This window comes from Heterodontus francisci, chromosome 16 (assembly GCF_036365525.1).
Source record: "Heterodontus francisci isolate sHetFra1 chromosome 16, sHetFra1.hap1, whole genome shotgun sequence".
Taxonomy (NCBI): domain Eukaryota; kingdom Metazoa; phylum Chordata; class Chondrichthyes; order Heterodontiformes; family Heterodontidae; genus Heterodontus; species Heterodontus francisci.
The window spans coordinates 41,535,192-41,559,907 of NC_090386.1; the positions used below are offsets into that span (position 1 = coordinate 41,535,192).

General features: G+C 44.5%; 1 protein-coding gene across 1 annotated transcript in view; it reads left to right on the forward strand.

Annotated features, from left to right (window-relative positions):
* Positions 1 to 24,716, forward strand: part of ctnnbl1 (catenin, beta like 1) — a 249,430-nt gene that overhangs the window by 13,383 nt on the left and 211,331 nt on the right. Inside the window, exon 2 of the mRNA XM_068048127.1 lies at positions 9,704 to 9,880. Within this exon, the coding sequence (XP_067904228.1) occupies positions 9,704 to 9,880 (177 nt within the window). The remainder of the gene's footprint in view (positions 1 to 9,703; positions 9,881 to 24,716) is intronic.

The following is a 24,716-nucleotide window of genomic DNA, read 5'->3' on the forward strand; positions in this document are numbered from 1 at the left end:
TTGCACTTGTGCTGGACTCTGCCATCATTGAAGATGGGGGGGGTGTTCATGGAAGCTCCTGTTAGTTGTTTAATTGTCTACAACCATTCATGCCTGGATATGGCAGTATTGCAGAGTTGTGACCTGATCTGTTGGCTGTGCAATTACTTAGCTCTGCCTATAGTGTGCTGCTTCCACTGTTTAACATGCATGTGGTCCTGTGTTGTAGTTTCACCAGGTTGGCACCTCATTTTTAGATGTCTAGTGCTCCTCCTGGCATGCTCTTCCAAATTCCTCACTGAACCTGGGTTGGTCCTCTGACTTGATAGTAAAAGTAGATTGTGTAAATTACCTGACCAAGTGATTAGAGATTGTGGTTGAGTACAATTTTGCTGCTGCTGATGGCCCACAGTGCCTCATGGATGCCCAGTTTTGAGCTGTTAGATCTGTTCTGAATCTATCCCATTCTTGCACAACTCTTTGCAAGAACTGGCATGGATTCGATGGGCTGGATGGTTGTCTTCCATGCTGTACTTTTCTATTTGAGGTTATATAGACAGTGCTCTCAGCGTGAAGACAGGACCTCATCTCCACAAGGACTATGTGGTGGTCATTCCTACCAGTACTGTCCTGGACACATACATTGAGAGATATATTGATGAAGCCGAGGTTCAGTATGCTTTTTCCTCATGTTAGTTTACTCGCCATCTGCCGCAGGCCCAGCGTGGAAGCTATTTTCTTCAAGACTCAGCTCGCTCAGTCAGAAGTGGTGCTACCGAGCTGTTCTTGGTAATGGACATTGAAGTCTCCCACCTAGAGTACATTCTGTGCCCTTGCTGCCCTCAGTGCTTCTTCCAAGTGGTGTTCAACATGGAGGAGTACTGATTCATCAGCTGCGGGAGAGTAGTAGGTGATAATCAGGACATTTCCTCGCCCATGTTTGTCCTGATGTCATGAAGACTTCGTGGGTGTGCCATTGTCAAGTCCCACTTTGATGCCTAGGTCGATGTGTGATGGTGCACCTTCTCATAGCTGTTAGATGCAACTGAGTGGCTTGCTAGGCCATTTCAGAGGGTAATTAACATGGGTATGGAGACCAAAACTGTAACTTGAGCTTCATCAGATTCAGTCATATAGTGCTTCTGTTAATAAGCTAGTAATTCAGAGGCCTGGACTGATCTAGAGGGCATGAGTTGAAGTCGCACTATGGCAATTTTGACAATTTGAATTCAGTTCAGAAATGTGGATATAAAAAGCTGGCATCAGTACAAGTGAGCATGAAGGTGCTGGATTGTTGCAAGAACCCAACTGGTTCACAAATGTTCCTTAAGGAAGGAAACATGTGGTCCTTGCTCGGTCATGCCTATATCTGACTCTTAACTGCCCTCTAAAATGACCTGGTAAACTACTCATTCGTATAAAACTGCTACTTAAATAACAAGAATAACCATATGGCCTGTTGCAGTTCAAGAAGGCGGTCCACCATCACCACCTCAGTGCAACTACACATTGGCAAATCATTGCTTGCCTTCCCAGTAACACTGATATATCCCTAAAAAGAATGAATTAAAAAGTATATTATCTTCAGTCTGATTTTTGATCATGCGAAGATATGATTGAGACTTGCATATTGTAGAATTGTAGCTCATGAATCCAGAAAGCTTGATATTTGACAGTAAAAGTAGACAGATGGCTGAAATTTCAATGAACCAAAACTTTGATTTATAATGTTTCTCAATTATTCAGTACTATGCAATGATCTGCCAGATAACCATGTTGTAAGTTTATCAACATCCAGCAAATGTAGTCAAAACAGGTTAAATATTGAATTCAGCTAATCAGATTTAATTTTACATAACTGCAGTCATTAAAAAGTACCCTTTTGTTTGTGAGGGGCATAGTTATCATGTTGTCATAACTACGGTGTTGTCAATATGATTCTGGTCAAATTGCGGGGCGTGTAAAATTTCTGTATTGTAGCAAAAACCCAGCACTAATACATTTTGCCCATCCAAACTTGTGCTTGGTCTGGAGCAAGGGGCATCCCTGGCCACTGGCCATAGTGAATCCAGCAAGTTTTCTTTGGATTGCTGCCATCAGCGCAGGGTCTGTGATTAGAGGCCAACTTCTGTAGTATACCACAAAGTCTTAATAGTAAAGAAGATTAGATATTGTCCATGGATGTACAATAAGACTTTTTGTTGGAAAAAGTATACTTTTTGGTTAGTGGTAGTGTTGTGGTAATGTATTGGAACAGCAGGACTGGAGGTGTAAAAAAGCGCTCCAAAACCTGTGTGGGAGAGGCAGAGAGGAGCGGAGCATAGGGAGCAGGAGAAAAAAGAATTGAAAAGTGAAATCAGAGTGATGTCACATTGAACAGCGAGAGCAGGGAAACAAAGAGCAGCTGGGGTCAGTATTCAGGTAAGTTTTTAATTTAATTTAATTGAATCAACATAGAGTAAGACTTGATTGATTTATAAGTATATAAACTGAAGCCTAAAGCGGATTTAAAAAAAAAACTAAAGACCAGTCGGAAATTTAAGTCACAAATTAAAATCTAATTCAATAGAGATGCAGAACCAGGTGATGTGTTTTACCTGTGTGATGTGGGAGCTGGTGGACCCCATTGTAGAGATTCTTGCTCCATGTGTGGACGAGAGCAGGGACTGTAGGGAGGATGAGCAAACTGACCACAGCAGCATGGTATAGGGAGCCATTCAAGTGAGCGGAGAAAAGAGAAATGTAGTCGTAATCGGGGATAGTATAGTTAGGGGCATAGACACTGTTCTCTGTGGCCTGGGTCGAGAGTCCTGAAGGCTCTATTGCCTCCCTGGTGCCAGGGTTCGGGATATCTCATCTGGGCTGCAGAAGAACTTGGAGTGGGAGGGGAAAGATCCAGTTGTCGTGGTCCAGGTGGATACCAACGATATAGGTAGAACGAGATTAGAGGTTCTTCTGAGGGAATATGAGCAGCTAGGGGCTAAATTAAAAAGCAGAACCAAAAAGGTGGTAATCTCCGGATTACCACCTGAGCCATGAGAAAATTGGCAAAGGGTCAATAAGATTAAAGAGGTAAATGCGTGGCTCAAAGATTGGTGTGGGAGAAATGGGTTCGAATTCGTGGGACATTGGCACCAGTAGTGGGGCAGGAGGGAGCTGTTACGATGGGTCGGGCTGCACCTGAATCATGCTGGGACCAGCGTCCTGGCGAACTGCATAACTAGGGCTGTAGATAGGGCTTTAAACTAAATAGTGGGGGGGGGAGGGTTCAGTTGGATAGAAAATTAGGAGGTTAAAGGAGAAGGTAGGAGTACAGGTTAGTGGTGAGACTGATTGATTGTTACCAGAAAAATAAAAGGAAGGGACAGAACGTGTGAACATCATATTGCATCAACGAATAGTACAAGAGTAAGGAAATTTAATAATCGAAAAAAAATTAAGGTCTTTGTATCTGAATACACGAAGCATTTGGAATAAAATAAATGAGTTAACAGCGCAAATAGAGACAAATGGGTATGATTTAGTGGCGATTACTGAGACGTGGTTGCAGGGAAACCAGGTTTGGGAATTGAATATCCAAGGGTACTCAGTATTCTGGAAGGATAGACAGGAAAGAAAAGGAGGTGGTGTAGCTTTGTTAGTGAAGGAAGAGATCAGTGCTATAGTGAGAAACGATATAGGCACTGGAGATCAAGGCGTAGAATCAGTCTGGGTAGAAATAAGAAATAGCAAGGGAAAGAAGTCACTGGTGGGTGTAATCTATAGGTCCCCACACAGTAGATCCGCAGTGGGGCACAGTATAAAGCAGGAAATAATGGGGCTTGTAAGAAAGGTACGGCAATAATCATGGGTGATTTTAATATGCATATAGACTGGATTAGTCAAATTGGCAAGGGTAGCCTCGAGGGAGAGTTCATTGAATGTATTAGAGATTGTTTTTTGAAGCAATATGTTGTGGAACCAACCAGGGAGCAGGCTATTCTAGATTTGGTGTTGTGTAATGAGGTGGGATTAATAAATGATCCCATTGTTAAGGATCCTCTAGGGAAAAGTGATCATAGCATGCTAGAATTTCAAATTCAGTTTGAGGACGAGGAGCTGGAGTCCCACATGAGCATTCTGGAGTTAAACAAAGGTGATTATATAGGCATGAGGACAGATTTGGCCCTAGTGGACTCGGCAGGAAGACTACAAGGTAGGACAGTTGACGAGCAGTGGCAGATGTTTAAGGAGATATTCAATTTATCCCAACTAAAATATATTCCAGAGAGGAAGAAAGATTCTAGGAGGGGGAGAAAACATCCATGGCTAAGCAAGGAAGTTAAGGATAACATAAAGACAAAAACTAAGGCATACCATATTGCAAAGGCCAGTGGCAGGCTGGAAGATTGGGAAACTTAAAGATCAACAAAGGGTTACTAAAAAAGTAATAAAAAGCGCAAAGGTAAATTATGGAAGAAAACTAGCGCAAAATATAAAAACGGATAGCAAAAGCTTCTTTAAGTGTATAAAAGGGAAGAGAGTAGCTAAAGTGAATGTTGGTCCGTTGGAGGATGAGGCTGGGGAGTTAATAGAAGGGAACAAAGACATGGCAGAGACACTAAATCAGTATTTTGCTTCAGTTTTCACAGTGGAAGATACTAGTACCATCCCAATAGTACCAGGTAATGTAGAGGTTATAGAAAGGGAGGAACTTAGAACAATCATCATCACTGGGGAAAAAGTACTGAGCAAACTATTGGGGTTGAAGGCAGACAAGTCCCCAGGGCGTGATGGCCTACATCCTAGGGTCTTAAAGGAAGTGGCAGTGGAGATAGTGGATCCATTGGTTATAATATTCCAAAATTCTCTGGATACGGGAAAGGTTCCAGTGGATTGGAAAAAAGCTAATGTAACGCCCTTATTCAAAAAGGGAGGGAGGCAGAAAGTAGGAAACTATAGACCAGTTAGTTTAACATCTGTTGTTGGGAAATTGTTAGAATCCATTATTAAGGAATTAATAACAGGACATTTAGAAAGTCAAAATGCAATCCATCAGAGTCAGCATGGTTTTATGAAGGGTAAATCGTGTTTGACTAATTTGCTAGAGTTCTTAGAAGATGTAACAAGCAAAGTGGATAATGGGGATCCTGTAGATGTAGTTTATCTGGACATCCAGAAGGCATTTGATAAGGTGCCGCACAAAAGGTTAATACACAAGGCAAGTTCACATGGGGTTAGGGGCAATTTATTGGCATGGTTAGCCAATCCTCTATCCAACAGAAAACAGAGAGTCGGGATAAATGGGTCTTTTTCTGGTTGGCAAGATGTAACTAGTGGGGTGCCACAGGGTTTGGTCCTCGGGCTCCAACTATTTACAATCTATATCAATGATTTGGATGCAGGGATAGAAGGTACTATAGCCAAATTTGCAAATGACACTAAAATAGGTGGGACAGTAAGTTGCAATAAAGAAATAAGAAATCTACAAATGGATATGGATAGGTTAGATAAATGGGTCAAAATTTAGCAGATGGATTTTAATGTGGATAAGTGTGAGGTTATCCATTTTGGTCGGAAGAATAGAAAGGCAAATTATCTAAATGGAGAGAAACTTCAGAGTGCTTTGGTGCAGAGGGATCTGGGTGTCCTCGTGCATGAATCACAGAAAACTAGTTTGCAGGTACAGCAGGTGATTAGGAAGGCAAATTGAATTTTGGCATTTATTGCTAGAGGAATAGAGTATAAAAGTAGGGAAGTGTTGCTGCACCTGTACAAGGCATTAGTGAGACCGCACCTGGAGTATTGCGTACAATTTTGGTTTCCTTACTTGAGAAAGGATGTAGTTGCATTGGAGGCAGTTCAGAGGAGGTTCACTAGATTGACTCCAGAGATGGGGGGCTTGTCTTATGAAGAGAGATTGAGCAGTTTAGGCCTTTACTGTCTGGAGTTTAGAAGAATGAGAGGAGATATAATTGAGGTATATAAGATGATTAGGGGGATTGACAAAGTAGACGTAGAGAGGATGATTCCTCTTGTGGGACAATCTAGAACGAGAGGTCATAGTTTTAGGATAAGGGGTAGCAGATTTAAAACAGAGATGAGGAGAAATTACTTCTCTCAAAAGGGTTGTGAATCTGTGGAATTCACTACCCCAGAGTGCGGTGGATGCCGGGACATTGGGTAAATTTAAGGAGGGGATTTTTAATTAGAAATGGGTTGAAGGGTTATGGAGAACGGGCAAGAAAGTGGAGTTGAGGCCAAGATGACATCAGCCATGATTGTATTGAATGGCGGAGCAGGCTCGAGAGGCTGAATTGCCTACTCCTGCTCCTAATTCTTATGAATGATACTTGAAGGCAGAAAGCATCATGCTAGACCGATCTCATACAGGCTAAAACAGCTAATTCAAATTTACAAATGAATAATTTACCAATCGGAAATCTTCCAGTTTTCCTTAGTTTCAACAAATGGAAAAATTTCTTGGCTTAGTCTTCAGTTGCTTTCTAAACAGAATGCAAACTTAAATTAAATTCAAGTAAGGATGTTATGTACGTAACACAAAATGCTCTTGAAGTTCCATGCATTTGAATAGATGTCCTTCCCTATGCCAGAACAGCTAAACACTGAATGATTCTTGTGTTTTATTCATTTTTAAAGCTAGGATCTTAGTCAATCATGATGAAAGGAATACCAGTATCGATTAATATTGTCAATTATGATATAAAGAAGATCCTATGAAATGCTACTGAGATGATAAATACATGCTGTCTGGAATCTATTACCTGACTGCTTTTGGCCTGACAGGGTTCAGTGCTGATATTGGACATAAATGTAGGGGGCATGATCAAGAAGTTTGCAGACGACAAAAAGATTGGCCGTGTGGTAGATAGTGAGGAGGATAGCTGTAGGCTGCAGGAAGATATTGATGGTCCGGTCAGATGGGCAGAAAAGTGGCAAATGGAATTCAACCTGGAGAAGTGTGAGGTGATGCATTTGGGGAGGTCAAACAAGGCAAAGGAATACACTATTAATGGGAAAATACTGAGAAGTGTAGACAAAGTGAGGAACCTTGGAGTGAATGTCCACAGATCCCTGAAGGTAGCAGGACAGGTCGATAAGGTAGTTAAGGCATAAAGAATCCTTTCCTTTATTAGTTGAGATATAGAATACAAGAGCAGGGAGGTTATGCTGGAACTGTATAACTCATTGGTTAGGCGACAACTTTAGTAATGTGTGCAGTTTTGATCACCTCATTACAGAAAGGATGTAATTGCACTAGAGAGGGTACAGCGGAGATTTACGAGGATGTTGCCAGGACTGGAAAAAGGCAGCTATGAAGGAAGATTGGATAGGCTGGGGTTGTTCTTGGAACAGAGAAGGCTGAGGGGAGATCTGATTGAAATGTACAAAATATTGAGGGACCTGGATAGAGTGGAGGTGAAGGGTCTATTCACCTTGGCAGAGAGGTTAGTGTCGAGGGGGCATAGATTTAACGTGATTGGTAGAAATATTAGAGGGGAGATGAGGAAAAACTTTTTCACCCAGAGGGTGGTGGGAGTCTGGAACTCACTACCTGAAAGGGTAGTTGGAGGCAGAGACCCTCAACTCATTCAAAACGAGTCTGAATATGCACCTCAAGGGAAGTAATCTGTAGGGCTACAGACCAAAAATGCTGGAAGGTAGGATTAGAATAGGTGGATTGTTTTTCAGCTGGCATAGACATGATGGGCCAAGTGGCCTCTTTCTGTACCTTAAACTTTCTATGATTCTATGAAATTGGCCTCAAATAACAACGAAGATGCATTTATGTTTGACCATTCATTAACAAGCTTGCAGATGAAACTGCAAATGCACACAATTATGGCAGGCTGTAAAGCCAAACTTGCAGTTAAATTATTCATTCAGGATTGGGTGCTTGAGCCCCTTTGTAAGGAAAAAACAGTCTGTTAAATGCTGCCAATTTGCAGTCCGGCTTCTTTCTTCCTTTCTATAAAGGCAAGGGTGCTTTTCTCGGGCACAGTGCACAAGTACGGGGTGCTCCATGATAGAGGCCTGCTCAGGTCGGCAAAAATAAAAACCTGACCCGAACCCGACCAAACCACAGCAGACCCAATTTTGCCCCGACCTGAGCCTGACCCAACCATCCCTTTACTTACCTTTCTGACACCAAAGCTGCAGTGCATGCATGATGCAGTCATAGTGACATCACTTGCTCACTGTGCAGACTCAGTTTCGTCTCGGACTCCCAGCTCAGGTAAGTATTTTAATTTTAATACTTACCAGCAGAGCACTTACCGTGTGTGTCTGGCCCGACCCAACCCGAGCTCGAAAGCTGTGCCCTGAAGACGGGCCGGACCCGACCCGAACCCGATACATGGGTTGGGATCGGGTAGCAGGCCTCTACTCTATTCTTTTGGGCCTCCTTATCTCGAGAGACGATGGATACGCGCCTGGAGGTGGTCAGTAGTTTGTGAAGCAGCGCCTGGAGTTGCTATAAAGGCCAATTCTGGAGTGACAGGCTCTTCCACAGGTGCTGCAGAGAAATTTGTTTGTCGGGGCTGTTGCACAGTTGGCTCTCCCCTTGCGCCTCTGTCTTTTTTCCTGCCAACTACTAAGTCTCTTCGACTCGCCACAATTTAGCCCTGTCTTTATGGCTGCCCGCCAGCTCTGGCGAATGCTGGCAACTGACTCCCACGATTTGTGATCAATGTCACACGATTTCATGTCGCGTTTGCAGACGTCTTTATAGCGGAGACATGGACGGCCGGTGGGTCTGATACCAGTGGCGAGCTCGCTGTACAATGTGTCTTTGGGGATCCTGCCATCTTCCATGCGGCTCACATGGCCATTCCTCAGAAAATGGGCATTCTAGTAAATGTCTTGTACTTCAGCTGATCCTGCTCTACTGTGTGCATTTCCAGCAGGGATCACCAGATAGTGATATGGAGCCAGCCCATGGATGACTCCCCACCCCACTAATTCCAGTTGCAGTAATCCTATTGCTGCCCTGGGTGAGATCAGCGATCCCAGTACAGATTGTGGATCGAACTTTAGACCTTACTGGTCTGTCTAGTTCAACTGCAAGCTTCCTTAATCATCTGAGGCTCCAAATGGAATTTCAGGATGGGATACAAAAATGCACCTAAATAGGTTTAATAGGTATATTTTGCAGCGTAATCGTGTTGAATAAGCAAAAATGTCGCGATTTTTCTTGACATATGACCAGTAATGTTACAGTATCATAACTGGATTATGCTCACCAACAGAAACAGGAATAATCTTTGAATCCTTTGTGACATTGTTTTATTGAAATTACCATCTTAAGTACCTCTGTTAATCTTGCAGTGTTTTAACTCTTTATAAAGTTAAACCTTAAATTTCTAAAAATACTGAGTAGTAACCACCTTTTTTGTTGGAATGTTTGTTAAGTGGTTGATTAAACTTCCTACCCTGTAGCCTTTGTCCTTAATCACCAGGGATGGTGTCTCTTAACACGTATGCTCTTGACAGATGTGAGTTATTGCCTAATTGAATGGATGGGACTTGTATGCATGGGCTATCATTTGTGGTTTTCTCGTGTAATTGCAGTATTGTCTGTTGTGTGACAGTAATTCTTTGGAAACTAAACTTGAGTAACATTTTGAAATGTCAAGTCTTCAAAATCGTTAATAATAACAAAAGGTGTAGCTGATTTTGGCACAGAGAATAAAGGTCTGTTGGTAATTATGTATATATTTTAAAGCCTGACAGGGGTGCAAAACGTCCCCGTGGTGTTGATGAAGACGATGAAGATTTAAAAGTGTCGTACAAGTATGGTTCAGCCAGAAGAAGTTACTATGAAGAGAGTGGAATCTTGGCTAATGATGATGAGGAAGAAGTGGGCAAGAAGAAAATCCTTGAGTTAATGGAAAATGATGAGGTAATATTTCTGAAAATTCTCTTTTATAAGTTGTGGAATCTTCAGGGATGGGAAATTTCTGGCAAATGGCGATTTCTGACATTGGGGTTTTAGAATCCGCCATTGTTGTCTCACTTTACCTGCTGAATATTTTAAGTTTCCGGCATTAGCAGTAGTTTGCTTTTGTTCGAGTTAGAGAAATCGGCTGAGGACTGAATGCCAGCAGTAAAGATGGGGGTGGTTGTTAGAAGCATTGGCAAAAGGTGCAATGGCACAAAAGCTAGTCTCTTTACTAACTGAGGTCAGTAAACAGAGAAGGGGAACAGACAGAGAGGCAGGGGGGAGGGCACAGACAGAGACACAGGCGGGGGAGGGGGGGTGCAGAGGGAGGTGGGGTGCAGAGAGAGAGAGAGAGAGAGGTGGGGACAGAGGGAGGGAGAGAGAGGTGGGGACAGAGGGAGGGAGAGAGAGGTGGGGACAGAGGGAGGGAGAGAGAGGTGGGGACAGAGGGAGGGAGAGAGAGGTGGGGACAGAGGGAGGGAGAGAGAGGTGGGGACAGAGGGAGGGAGAGAGAGGTGGGGACAGAGGGAGGGAGAGAGAGGTGGGGACAGAGGGAGGGAGAGAGAGGTGGGGACAGAGGGAGGGAGAGAGAGGTGGGGACAGAGGGAGGGAGAGAGAGGTGGGGACAGAGGGAGGGAGAGCGAGGTGGGGACGGAGGGAGGGAGAGCGAGGTGGGGACGGAGGGAGGGAGAGCGAGGTGGGGACGGAGGGAGGGAGGGAGAGGGAGGTGGGGACGGAGGGAGGGAGGGAGAGGGAGGTGGGGACGGAGGGAGGGAGGGAGAGGGAGGTGGGGACGGAGGGAGGGAGGGAGAGGGAGGTGGGGACGGAGGGAGGGAGGGAGAGGGAGGTGGGGACGGAGGGAGGGAGGGAGAGGGAGGTGGGGACGGAGGGAGGGAGGGAGAGGGAGGTGGGGACGGAGGGAGGGAGGGAGAGGGAGGTGGGGACGGAGGGAGGGAGGGAGAGGGAGGTGGGGACGGAGGGAGGGAGGGAGAGGGAGGTGGGGACGGAGGGAGGGAGGGAGAGGGAGGTGGGGACGGAGGGAGGGAGGGAGAGGGAGGTGGGGACGGAGGGAGGGAGGGAGAGGGAGGTGGGGACGGAGGGAGGGAGGGAGAGGGAGGTGGGGGCGGAGGGAGGGAGGGAGAGGGAGGTGGGGGCGGAGGGAGGGAGGGAGAGGGAGGTGGGGGCGGAGGGAGGGAGGGAGAGGGAGGTGGGGACGGAGGGAGGGAGGGAGAGGGAGGTGGGGACGGAGGGAGGGAGGGAGGGAGGGAGAGGGAGGTGGGGACGGAGGGAGGGAGGGAGAGGGAGGTGGGGACGGAGGGAGGGAGGGAGAGGGAGGTGGGGACGGAGGGAGGGAGAGGGAGGGAGGGAGGGAGAGAGAGGGAGAGAGAGGTGGGGAGGGAGGGAGGGAGAGAGAGGTGGGGACGGAGGGAGGGAGGGAGACGGAGACGGAGAGGAGGGGGGCGGAGAGGGGGGGGGGAAAGAGAGAGAGAGAGGGGGGCGGGGGACAGACGGTGGGGGGGAGGGGGAGGGGGACAGACGGGAGGCAGACAGAGAGTGGAGGGGCTCTGGTGGAGGGGAGGGGCTCCGGACAGGGAGGGAGGTGGGGGGACTGAGAGTAGTGGGGGAGACAGCGAGGGGGAGTGGGGTGGAGCAGGGGAGGGGCCGCACAGATGGGGAGCGAGAGAGTGGGGACACGGGGTGGAGAGGGCGGAGATGGGGGTGGGGGAAGGGAGGACGAAGAGAGAGGGATAGCTGGAGGGCCTGAAAGAGGGGATGCTGCGGAAGAGAGCAGGGGAGGGCGGGGCAGACAGGAGGGCAAGGGGAGGGCAGGCAGAGGGAGGGGAGGGAGCGGGACAGATGGGGGGAGAGGGAGGGGGCAGAGACAGAGCAGAGAGAGGGCAATGACAGGGAGGTGGGGGGAATGAAGGTCAAAGGGGGAGAGAGCGCTGGGGGGTGCCTGAGAGAGATTGGGTGTGGCGGACAGAGCAGGGAAGGACGGGGCGGATAAAGCAGTGGTGGCGCAGGCTTTTGGAAGAGGGGCGGGGTGGACAGAGGGAGGGGCAGTGGGAAGTGGGGGAAGAGGGAGGGGTGGCAGAGAGAGAGATAGAGGGGGCCCAGAGAGAGAGGGAGGAGAGGACTGCGACAGAGAGATCAGTTGAGGGGGGAAGGAAGGACAAAGGGACAGTTCGAGCTGGGGGCCCGAGAGAGGTGGGGAGGGCGTGGGATAGACAGAGGGGGCAGGGAGGCAGAAACGGAGAGAGGGGGCAGGGAGGCAGAAACGGAGAGAGGGGGCGGGGAGGCAGAAACGGAGAGAGGGGGCGAGGAGGCAGGAACGGAGAGAGGGGGCGGGGAGGCGGGAACGGAGAAAGGGTGGGGGGGACAGAGACATGGGGTGGGGGCAGAGGGATGGTGGGAACAGAGAGACAGAGGGGATGGAGGAAGTGAGTGAGTAGGGGACAGAGAGTGGGGAGATGTCGCAGACACAGAAGTGTCACAGACAGAGGGGGCTGGGGTTATCGCAGACACAGATAGTGGGGGAGTGCCTGGTGCGTATTGCAGGCAGGGGGCGGGGGGGAGACGGGAGGTGTTGGAGAAATTTACAAGCCTGTTTGTGAAGAAGACACCGAGACTAGGATGCTTCGGTGGAGATTGTTTATTGCTTGCAACAGAGCTTAATTCTGCACTCCTAACACCCAGAGCCAGTGCTGGCTTTCTCTTTATATCAACACACTTCAATGCAATTAACTAATTAACACCCAACACCTGCTCACCCTATTATCTTAGCTACCAGGTATTTATATAACAGAACTTCAGACCCTAACGGGAGCGGGTACTGTCGCGGTCGGGGGCGGGCGCTGTCCCAGACTGGGGAGGTGGTTGTCGCAGACAGGGTTGGGTGGGGGGTGTCGTAGACAGTGTGTGGGGAGAGGGGGATGTCAGACAGACAGAGACCAAGGGTGGGGTGGGGGGAGGTGTCGCAGACAGAGACATTAAGGGTGTAGGGCTGTCAGAGATAAGAGGTGGGGGGGTGTCACAGACAGACAGACACTGGGGGTGGGGGTGGTTCTCAGACAGAGATACTGAGGGTGTGGGGGTGTCGCAGACAGAGAAGAGGGCACGGGGGTGGGGGGTTGTGGGACGAGGAGAGGGAGGGGGACGGACATGGTGAGCAGGAGGGCAACACGGAGAGAGGGAGACGGAGAGAGACAGGCCAAAACAGAGAGGAAGAGAGACAGACGAGGGGAGAGAGAATGATTAAGATCACTCCTGACTGGTGAACATCTATCCACTATACCTCACATCGCTGTATCAAGTGTGCGGGCAGACATTGATTAGTATGCAAGCAAAAATAATGTCAGGTATCTCACTAAATCGGTGTTCAGCATAGACACAAGAAAGTAAGTTAATAAATTAGTCTTATTTAAAGTTTGTTCACAAAATTGCGCATTTTTTTGTTGTTTTGATTAACAGTAAAATAGGTGTTTGATGCCTTTATCTTTACAAAGTTTGCTCGCCGGCCCCCTATGTAGTACAATCAGACCCAAAAGATTGTCTTTTAAAAAAAAAAATCCTTGCTGTGAATAGGTACTGCTGTTTCTAATCTTCGGGGCAGCTTCATGGGCTTCCTGGGGGGCTTTTAGAAGAAAATCAGAACTTGCGTTCTGGTGTTTAAATTGACTTCATCTTTCATAATTAAATGATGTTTTAACTTTGGCAACTCTTGTCCCTGAATCTTTGAAAAATTGTTTTTCTGATTTTCAAACTTGTTTTAACCAAAATTTGGATTAAACAAGTCTCTTCCAAAACTATCTAACTAAACTCTTACAAACTATCTAGGTAATGTACCCAGTGTAGAAAATAGGAGCTTGAGACATTCCAGAGGTTTGTATGAGTTGCTTTGAAGGCTCAACAAATGTAGCCAGTGAATGGGTGCATGGGCATTGGATTTTTGCAGATGAGGAAGGCCATTTGGTGAATTTTGGTTTCTCTATCCAGAATGACCTTAAGTTCTGATGAATGGTCATCGACCTGAAACATTAACTCTGTTTCTCTCTCCACAGATGCTGTCTGACCATCTTAATATTTCCAGTATTTTCTGTTTTTATTTCTAATTTCTAGCATCAACAGTATTTTGCTTTTGACCATCTGGTTGGTAAATAATTGCAAGGCCTTTACTACTGTATTGAGGAGTCCACTCCCTGTGTTGATGATGCTGTGAGAATGTAATTTTGAAGGCAGAATTAAATTGTTTCTTGTAGTAGTAGGTTTAAATGAATGCATTTGATCCACAATTACTTATTTTTATTTGTATACAGCTTCTTAGTCAAATATTTTGAAGTCAAACAGAATCCCAGCAGAGCAGACTTGTCATCCGGTATTGATCTGTGTAGTTGCTTTTTAAGCTTGGGAGCAATTAAAAGAAAATTGTTCTGAAACTCAAAAAACTAAGTTTTATTGGGAGCCAGTAAAGAGACAACATAAAAATACAATATTGTGCAATAAAGCATGGTGCACAGATCAGTTAATATGCCATAGTTCTGACACAGACAACTTGATAATCTTTTAACAGTGGCATAAAGGGAGCCATGATTATGACTCTTCCTTACATAATTTCTGAAGAGGAAGGCAGAGCTCAGTGTGTACTTAAACCCATGCACAAAGTGTATTTTACTCTGCTGGTATTATTAATATTTAAAAAAAGGCAGTTGGCTAATTGTTCTGTTTCAATCATTAGAAATTAAATGGTGGCTTAGTGAATGGGCTGAAATGTTTCTAAATTTATGGTTAAAAAGTGTATTCTGAAACAGCTTTAGTTACTTTGCAGCTGATCTACATTGCTGTCAGTGTAAGGCCAAATATTTCAGGTGAGCTTGTGAATTATCAAACTCATGTGCCTTAGTTTCAGGTTTAGTGTGAGGCTAGGTGGGAGATTGACTGAGCCTATTTCTCTTGAAAGAAAAGCAAGACATGGTCCACTCATTCATCCTATTCTACCTTTTCATCAATGGTGCGTTGAATGAACACTTGGAGTTCCTGTTCCAAGCATTTCTGGCAGAAGTGCTGTACTTTCTCAGGTAACATTGGCAGACTTGCCTGAGGATCAGTGAGCTCCACTCAGTATTTTGACCAATGGATTAACCAGTGGGCTATTTCGTTGAGTTCTCCCCAATTTCAATATTACAAAGGTTTTATGCAGAGAGACATTTGTCCCAATTACTTGTTTATTACGGTACCTGGGGGCCTTACGTCCTAGACTTACTACAGGGTAGATTAACTCGGACACACTGATTGTGAGCCCAGGAACATGCTGAGAAGGGATGAAAGACTTTCTTTTGTCTACCCTCAGAGTTAGCAGAGTGCTAATGCTTGTTGCACATAGATGTGTATTCTCCTTTTGTGCATGCATTGAAAGGGCCATCCTTCATCTCCCTGTGTAAAAACTTCATGTTCCTGAATAAAACTGAGATGACTCTTGGATCAGGAAGATTAGTACCTTCTCATCCTACATCACTGTATTACCCTCTTGAAAACTGAAGTATTTCAAGGTAATAGTGCAGTAATTGTCATCTCCCACCACACCCCCTTCCCTACCCCCCTTCCCAGTTTCTTCTCAGTGTCCCAAAAGCAACATGAGAGATCAAGGTCAAAGGAAGGCTAAAATAAAAGCAAAATACTGCGGATGCTGGAAATCTGAAACAAAAACAAGAAATGCTGGATTCACTCAGCAGGTCTGGCAGCATCTGTGGAAAGAGAAGCAGAGTTAACGTTTCGGGTCAGTGACCCTTCTTCGGAACTGACAAATATTAGAAAAGTCACAGATTATAAACAAGTGAGGTGGGGGTTGGGCAAGAGATAACAAAGGAGAAGGTGCAGATTGGACCAGGCCACATAGCTGACCAAAAGGTCACGGAGCACCGTGACCTTTTGGTCAGCTATGTGGCCTGGTCCAATCTGCACCTTCTCCTTTGTTATCTCTTGCCCAACCCCCACCTCACTTGTTTATAATCTGTGACTTTTCTAATATTTGTCAGTTCCGAAGAAGGGTCACTGACCCGAAACGTTAACTCTGCTTCTCTTTCCACAGATGCTGCCAGACCTGCTGAGTGAATCCAGCATTTCTTGTTTTTGTTTCAAAGGAAGGCTGTTTGGCTCAGTGATTCTTGTCCTTTCAGTATTCCAACTCTTGAAGCCTAACATCCAACTGTGTTTTGAGTGTCCTAAACTCTACACCTTCAGTACCCAGCTTGGCATTAATCAAAATCGTTATCACTTTTTCTTTGAAGAAGTAATTATACTATCTGTTGTAAACTAAATTTTTGCTGGTTTATATTTATGAGCTATGGTCCTATTATCTTGCCTTATTTTATTAATGTTCCTTATCTCAGCCATTTAATATTTTATGTACTTGATCAAGGTGCCTTTTTAACTATCTTTTCTCTGGACTGTCCAGATTGAGTTTAAAAAAAAAACTTTTCTTCAAAAGTAATTTTCCCTTACAATCGGACTCATTCTTGTTCCTCTGTGCATGCTTGCAGTGCTGAACATTTCCTTTGTAACATATTCTTAATCACTGAGGCAGGATGGTGTTAGGATTCAGAGGGGGATTTGAAGGTGATCGTTTTCCATGACATGCTGCTTTTGTCTTTCTTGATTGAGGTCATGGGGTAGGAAGGTGCTGTTGAAGTGAGCTTGGCGAGTCACTGCAGTACCTTATGCAGATACTACATACTTTAGCCACAGCAAGCAGGGTTGATTTGAGTCCAGTGACGGGGGTACTGATCTTGCAAACTGCTCTGTCCTGGATGATGTCATGCTTCTTCAGTGTTGTTTTGGTTGTACCTGTTCAGGCAAGCGGTGAGTATTCCATTGTAACCCTGACTTAATTAAAACAGAAAATACTGGAAAAGCACAGCAAATTGAGCACAACATCTGTGGAAGAGGTGGTTAATGTTTCAAGCACATTGTCCTTCATCAGAACCTGGCTCCTGGTATACTGCTATGTTCCTTTATGCCAGGTATGAATACAGCTATTGAAGGATTTTCCCCTTGACCCCCATGGATAACGGCTACCAACTTGGTCAAAGGCTGCTTAAATGTGGATGCATAAATAATCCACATTCCTCAAACCTGTGGCTGTATCCTCATTTTTTAATTTTAACTTCAGTGCCATTCTTAGTGCCCCAAGCAAATTTGACAATCTCATAATTGAATTCTGAATCCCAGACATTTATGTAAACAATAAGAAGCAGGATAGGAGGAAGACAGAAGTAGGGCAGGACCCCGCCCCCACCCCACCTTCCCGGCCTCCCCACAAAGCTAGTGGCACTTGCTAACCATTTTTCAATATTGGAATGCAGGGGAGGATATGGCTCCTTGGAGGAATGCTGTAAAAGAGTAGAAATGCAGTAATCATAGTTTGGGGCATAGACAGGCATTTCTGTGACACAAACATGATTCCTGAATGATATGTTGCCTTCCTGGTGCTAGGGTAAAAGGGGTGCAGGATATTCTCTGATGGGAAGGAGAACAGTAGAAGTTGTGGCCTACGCTAGAGCCAATATCATTCGTAGAAAAAGTGTTGAAATCTTTCAGACAGAGTTTTAGGAGCTAGGATAAAGTTTAAAAAAACAAGATCTCAAAGGTAGTAATCTCAAGATTTGAGCAGCAGAGTGAGATGCACTTCGTGCATGGGTTTAAGTACACACAGAGCGTTCCTCCTCAAATTGCAGGGATCAAAGTGATGGAGGAGGTATTAAATTTATGTAAGTCAATGTCTGTAATTTAACTAATAAGCATGGTGAGCTGCAACCACAAATTACTATATGGGATTATGATGTAGTTGTATTAAGAGACATACCGCAAGCAGGGCACAGAATGGGCTGTTAATATTTCTGATTGACAAGTGTTCAGGAATAATAGAGAAGGAAAAGGAACAGTATTAATTAAGGATGGTACAGTTCTAAATAGAATATACTAGGTGCTTTTAGGATTGAATATATTTAGCTTGAGTTTAGGAACAAACGGAGTACTATTACATTACTGGAAGTTCTTTTTTAATGGAGCTCCAAGAAGTGAGAAGGAGATACATGAGCAAATTTCAGAGGCTTGTAGTGAAAATCATCTCCTTTGGCCTCCTTGTCTCGAGAGACAATGGGTAAGCGCCTGGAGGTGGTCAGTGGTTTGTGAGGCAGCGCCTGGAGTGGCTATAAAGGCCAATTCTAGAGTGACAGACTCTTCCACAGGTGCTGCAGATAAAATTGGTTGTCGGGGCTGTTACACAGTTGGCTCTCCCCTTGTGTTTCTGTCTTTTTTCCTGCCAACTGTGACGTCTCTTTGACTCGCCACACTTTAGCTCCGCCTTTATGGCTGCCCGCCAGCTCTGGCGATCGCTGGCAACTGACTCCCACGACTTGTGATCAATGTCACAGGACTTCATGTCGCGTTTGCAGACGTCTTTAAAGCGGAGACATGGACAGCCGGTGGGTCTAATACCAGTGTTGAGCTCGCTGTACGATGTGTCCTTGGGGATCCTGCCATCTTCCATGCGGCTCACATGGCCAAGCCATCTCAAGCGCCGCTGACTTAGTAGGGTGTATATGCTGGGGATGTTGGCTGCCTCGAGGACTTCTGTGTTGGAGATACGGTCCTGCCACCTAATGCCAAGGATTCTTCGGAGGCAGCGAACATGGAATGAATTGAGACATCGCTCTTGGCTGACATACGTTGTCCAGGCCTCACTGCTGTAGAGCAAGGTACTGAGGACACATGCTTGATACACTCGGACTTTTGTGTTCCGTGTCAGTGCGCCATTTTCCCACACTCTCTTGCCCAGTCTGGACATAGCAGTGGAAGCCTTTCCCTTGTGCTTGTTGATTTCTGCATCACGAGACAGGTCACTGGTGATAGTTGAGCCTAGATATGTGAACTCTTGAACCACTTCCAGAGCATGGTCGCCAATATTGATGGATGGAGCATTTTGACGTCCTGTCCCATGATGTTCGTTTTCTTGAGGCTGATGGTTAGGCCAAATTCGTTGCAGGCAGCCGCAATCCTGTCGATGAGTCTCTACAGACGCTCTTCAGTGTGAGATGTTAATGCAGCATCATCAGCAAAGAGGAGTTCCCTGATGAGGACTTTCCGTACTTTGGTCTTCGCTCTTAGACGGGCAAGAGTGAGCAACCTGCCACCAGATCTTGTGTGGAGGAAAATTCCTTCTTCTGAATACTTGAACGCATGTGAGAGCTGCAGGGAGAAGAAGATCCCAAACAGTGTAGGTGCGAGAACACAGCCCTGTTTCACGCCACTCAGGATAGGAAAGGGTCTGAATGGGGCCGCTATGCTGAATTGCGCCTTTCATATTGTCATGGAATGAGGTGATGATACTTAGCAGCTTTGGTGGACATCCGATCTTTTCGAATAGTTTGAAGAGACTACGTCTACTGTAGTGAAAATAGTGTAGTAATATTAGGAAACTTTATTTATCCTAATATAGACTGGGAAAAACATAGTGGTAAGGGAAGGGAGGAATTTATGATGTGTGTACATGAAAACTTTCTCGATCAATATTGTCTCCAGTCCAACAAGGAAGAAAGCAGTGTTTGATCTGGTTCTGGGCAATGAAGTAGAGCAAATGGAATGCATTGCTGTGGGAGATCATCTAGCCAAGTGACCACAACATAATTCAATTTATGGAAAGAGACCACTAAATATCGAAGATAGAAATGCTCAACTGGGGAAGTGCTAATTTAAGTGATTTTTAAAAGGGATCTAGTGCAGCTAGATTGGAAAAGGAAATTGCAGGGTAAAGCAGTAATGGAGTAATGGAAAGCATTCAGGGAAGAGATAGTTCAGCTACTAACTAGGCATATTTATTTGAAGGGAAAGGTAGAGCATCCAAAGCTAATTTGCCTGGATGACAAAGGAAATAAATATTAAAATAAATCAGGAGGGAGGGTTATGACAATTGTCAGGAGCGACATTCATTTAATAATGAGAAAGATTATGGAAAGTCCAGGAGGGAATTGAAAAAAGTTAATATAGGATGCAAAGAAAGGTTACAAGAAAAGATTAGCAGGTAACAGTAAATTGAACCCTAAAATATATTATTAACACGTGAACTGCAAGCTGTTAGCTAGGGATAAAGGTGATCATATTAAGGATCCAAAGGGAAATCTTCATCTAGAGGCAGAGGACGTGGCTAAAGTATTAAAAGAGTACTTTGTATCTGTCTTCACAAACGAAGCGGATGATCTGAAGGTCACACTAAAAGGGGAGAGGGAGGTTATGGACAGAATAGTAATAGATAAAAACATACTAAAACGATTAGCATTACTGGAAGCTGTTAAGTCACTTGACCAGATGGAATGTATCCTAAGTTTCTGAAAGAAGCAAAGGTAGATATAGCAGAGGCATTGGTTCCAATCTTTCAATCTTCATTGAATACAGGAATAATACTGGAGGACTGGAGGTTGCTAATATACCTCTGTTCAAGAAAGGTGAGCGGGATAAACCAGGAAATTACAGCTTAACATTAGTGGTGGAAAAATTATTGGAAATAGTGGTCAAAATAATTATTTTGGAAAGGCATGGGTTAATCAAGGAGAACCAGCATGGTTAAAGGCAAATTGTGTCTGACTACCTTGATTGAATTCTTTGAGGTAACAGAGAAGGTTGATGGTGATGTACTGATATTATAGATATGGACTTTTGGAAGACAATAGATAAAGTGCCGCACAGGAGGCTTATTAAGAAGATGAAAGCCTATGGAATTAAGGAGAAGGTGGTGGTATGATAAAATTGGCTCAGTAATGGGAAGCAAAGGATGTTGGATGAAGGTTTTTCAGACTGGGAGCTGGTTTGCAGTTTTGAGTCCATTACTCTTTTCAATTTTTTTAAACAACCTTAACTCAGGTTTAGGGAGCAGCATTATAAAGTTTGTTGTTGATACGAAACTTGGGCAAAGTAGAGCAGCTAGAGGCTAAATTAAAAAGCAGAACCGCAAAAGTAGTAATATCTGAATTCCAACCTGAGCCACAAACAAATTGACATAGGGTAAATAAGATCAGAGAGCTGAATGTATGGCTCAAAGATTGGTGTGGGAGAAATGGGTTTCAATTCATGGGGCACTGGCACCAGTACTGGGGAAAGAGGGATCTGTACTGTTGGGACAGCCATCATCTGAATCAGACTGGGACGAGTGCCTTGGTGAATCATAGAACTGGGGCTGGAGAGAGGACTTTAAACTAAATAGTTGTGTGGGGGAGGGGAAGGGGGGGTGGAATTTAGAAAATTCATGAAAAAAGGCAAGGCAGTATTGCAGGGCAGTGAAATGGGTGACAATAACCAGAGTGTGACCGGAAGGGACAGAGTGTACAAACATAAGAGTGCACCACCAAATATGGTCAGTTTAGGGAAAAATGATAAAAAGACAGAATTAAAAGCTCTTTATCTGAATGCATGCAGCATTCATAACAAGATGGATGAATTGATAGCACAAATAGAAATAAAGGGGTACGATATAACCATTATGGAGATATGGTCGCAAGGTGACCAAGGGTGGGAACTAAATATTCAATGGTATTTGGTATTTCAGAAGAATAGGAAGAAAGGAAAAGGAGGTGAGATAGCCCTGTCAATAAAGGATGAGATCAGTATAGTCCTGAGAAATGATCTTGGCTTTGAAGATCAAGATGCAGAATCAGTTTGGGTGGAGAGGATGAGATCAGTATAGTCCTGAGAAATGATCTTGGCTTTGAAGATCAAGATGCAGAATCAGTTTGGGTGGAGTTAAGAAATAGTAGAGGAAAGAAGTCACTGGTGGGAGTAGTTTTAAAGACCCTGAACGGTAGCTACACTAGGACAGAGTATAAACCAAGAAATAATGGGGGCTTGTAGGAAAGGTACTGCAATAATTGCAGGTGATTTTAATCTTATAGATTGGACTAATGAAATTAGCAAAGATAGTATGGAGGGTGAGCTGATAGAGTGTATTAAGGATAGTTTCCGAGAGCAATATGTTCTGGCACCAAACCGGGAGCAGGCTGTTTTAGAGCTGGTAATGAGACAGGATTAATTGATGACCTCATAGTAAAGGATCCTCTAGGCAAGAGTGATCATAACATGATCGAATTTCACATTCAGTTTGAGGATGAGAAATTTGGATCTGAAATTAGTGTCTTAAACCTAAATAAAGGCAATTACAAGGATATGAAGACAGAAATGGCTAAAGTAGACTGGGAAAATAAGTTAAAAGGTAAGACAGTAGATAAGAAGTGGCAGACATTTAAGGAGCTATTTCATAACTCTCAACAAAGATATATTCCATTGAGAAAGAAAGACTATAAAAAGGATGCACCGTCCGAGGCTAACTAAGGAAGTTGAGGATGGTATCAAATTGAAAGAAAAGGCATATAATGCTGCAAACATTAGTGGTAGGCCAGAAGATTAAGAATAGTTTAGAAACCAGCAGAGGATGACTTAAAAAAAGAAGTTAGAGTATGAGAGTAAACTAGCATGAAACATAAGACAGTAAAAGCTTCTACAAATACATGAAAAGTAGGAAAGTAGCTAAAGTAAGTGTTGGTCCCTTAGAGGGGAAGAGACTGGGGAGTTAATAATGGGAAATAACGAAATGGCAGAGCCTTTGAACAAGTATTTTGTATCTGTCTTCACAGTAGAAGACACAAAAAGCATCCCAAGAATAATAGAAAATCAAGAGGCAAAAGGGTGGGAGGAACTTAAAACAATTACTATCAGTAGAGGAAAAAACTACCAGGAAAACTAATGGGACTAAAGGCTGACAAGTCCCCTGGACCTGATGGCCTGCATCCTAGAGTCTTAAAAGAAGTGACTGAAGAAATATTGGTTGTAATCTTCCAAAATTCCCGAGATTCTGGAAAGCTCCAAGCAGATTGGAAAACTGCAAATGTAACACCTCTATTCAAGAAAGGAGGGAGCCAGAAAGCAGGAAACTATAGGCCAGTTATTGGGAAAATGCTAGAATCTATTATTAAGGAAGTAGTAGCAGGACATTTAAAAAATCATAATGCAATCAGGCAGCATCAACTGGTTTTGTGAAAGGGAACTTGTGTTTGAGAAATTTATTAGTTTTTTGAGGATGTAACAAGCAGGATAGAGGGGAACCAGTAGATGTGTTTTTAGATTTCCAGAAGGCATTCGATAAGGTTACTACACAAGATGAGAGTTTGTGGTGTTGGGGGAAATATATTAGCATGGATAGAGAATTGGCTAACTAACAAAAAACAGAGTCAGGATAAACGGGGCATTTTCAGGTTGGCAAACTGTAACTAGTGGAGTACCACAGGGATCACTGCTGGCACCTGTACCATCTATGTTAATGACTTGGATGAAGAGACTGACTATTGTAGCCAGGTTTGCTGATATACAGATAGGTAGGAAAGCAAGTTCTGAGTAAGACACTAAGTGTCTGCTAAGAGATATAGATAGGTTAAGTGAGTGGGCAGATGGAGTATAATGTGGGAAAATGAGAGATTGTCCACTTGAGGAAGAATAGAAAAGCAGAATATTATTTACATGGAGAGGGGCTATAGAATGCTTTTGTACTGAGGGATCTGGGCATCCATGTACATGAATCTCACAAAGTTAGCATGCAGGTACAGCCGGTAATTAGGAAGGCAAGGGAATTGGAGTATAAAAGTAGGGAAGTCTTGCTACAACTGTACAGGGCATCGGTGAAACCGCACCTAAAGTGCTGCATACAGTTTTGGTCTCCTTACTTAAGGAGAGCTATACATTGGATTCGGTTCAGAGAAGGTTCATTAGGCTGATTCCTGGGATGAAGGAGTTGTCTTGTGAGGAAAGATTGAGCTGGTTGGGCCTATACTCATCGGAGTTTTGAAGAGTGAGAGGTTATCTTATTGAAACATACAAGATTCTGAGGGGGCTTGACAGGGTAGTTGCTGAGAGGATGTTTCACCTCATGGGGGAATCTAGAACTAAGTTGCACAGTTTCAAAATTAGGGGTCTCCCTTTTAAGATGGAGGTGAGGAGGAATTTCTTCTGAGAGTTGTCAATCTTTGGAATTCTCTTCCCCAGAGAGCAGTAGAGGCTGGGTCATTGAATATATTGTCATGAAAACATGCTATATCAAATGATTTTAAAAAAAATCTACTGCCTGGAAACCTGAATTAAATATAAAAAGAAACTGATTAAAGGTGACTCTATACTAGCAGCTAAAGATGACCACCCCAATTTGCATCAGTTTATTCCACATCCCAATGCATTGAGGTGGAGACGGCTTGTCTGCACAGACCCCTCAGCAATAATGGCCTGGGGATTCTGAGTGAACTACCTATCCTGTTCCCATGAGCAAAGCATCAAGGCCGTCACCTGAATATTAAACTGGTGGAGATGAACCACTCAAACCTAATCACTTGAACAATGGGGCTCTGGTTGTGAGAAGGGAATTCCTAGACATGGACTGATTAACTTGCAAGAGGGAATACACGCTGGTAATCACTGTGCTTGAATCACTGGATGATGGTCATGTGACAGGTCCACCATCTGTGTGCTTAAACTGGTGTTTGCTCTGTAGCAACGAGACAAGCAGTAAGAGACTGACAAGAAAAGACCCAAGCGGGGTCTCTTTTTCTCACTCTCCAATCCATCTTGCAAGCTTTGAACTCTGCCTGCTGACCTTGACCACTGGCATATTGCTGCAGCAGAGAGACCCCTTGCAGGAAATCAGCCGCATTGCTGTCTCCAGAAGAACCACTGAAACAGCCGTCTGCATCTTCAAACTCGAAGCCTCAGGACC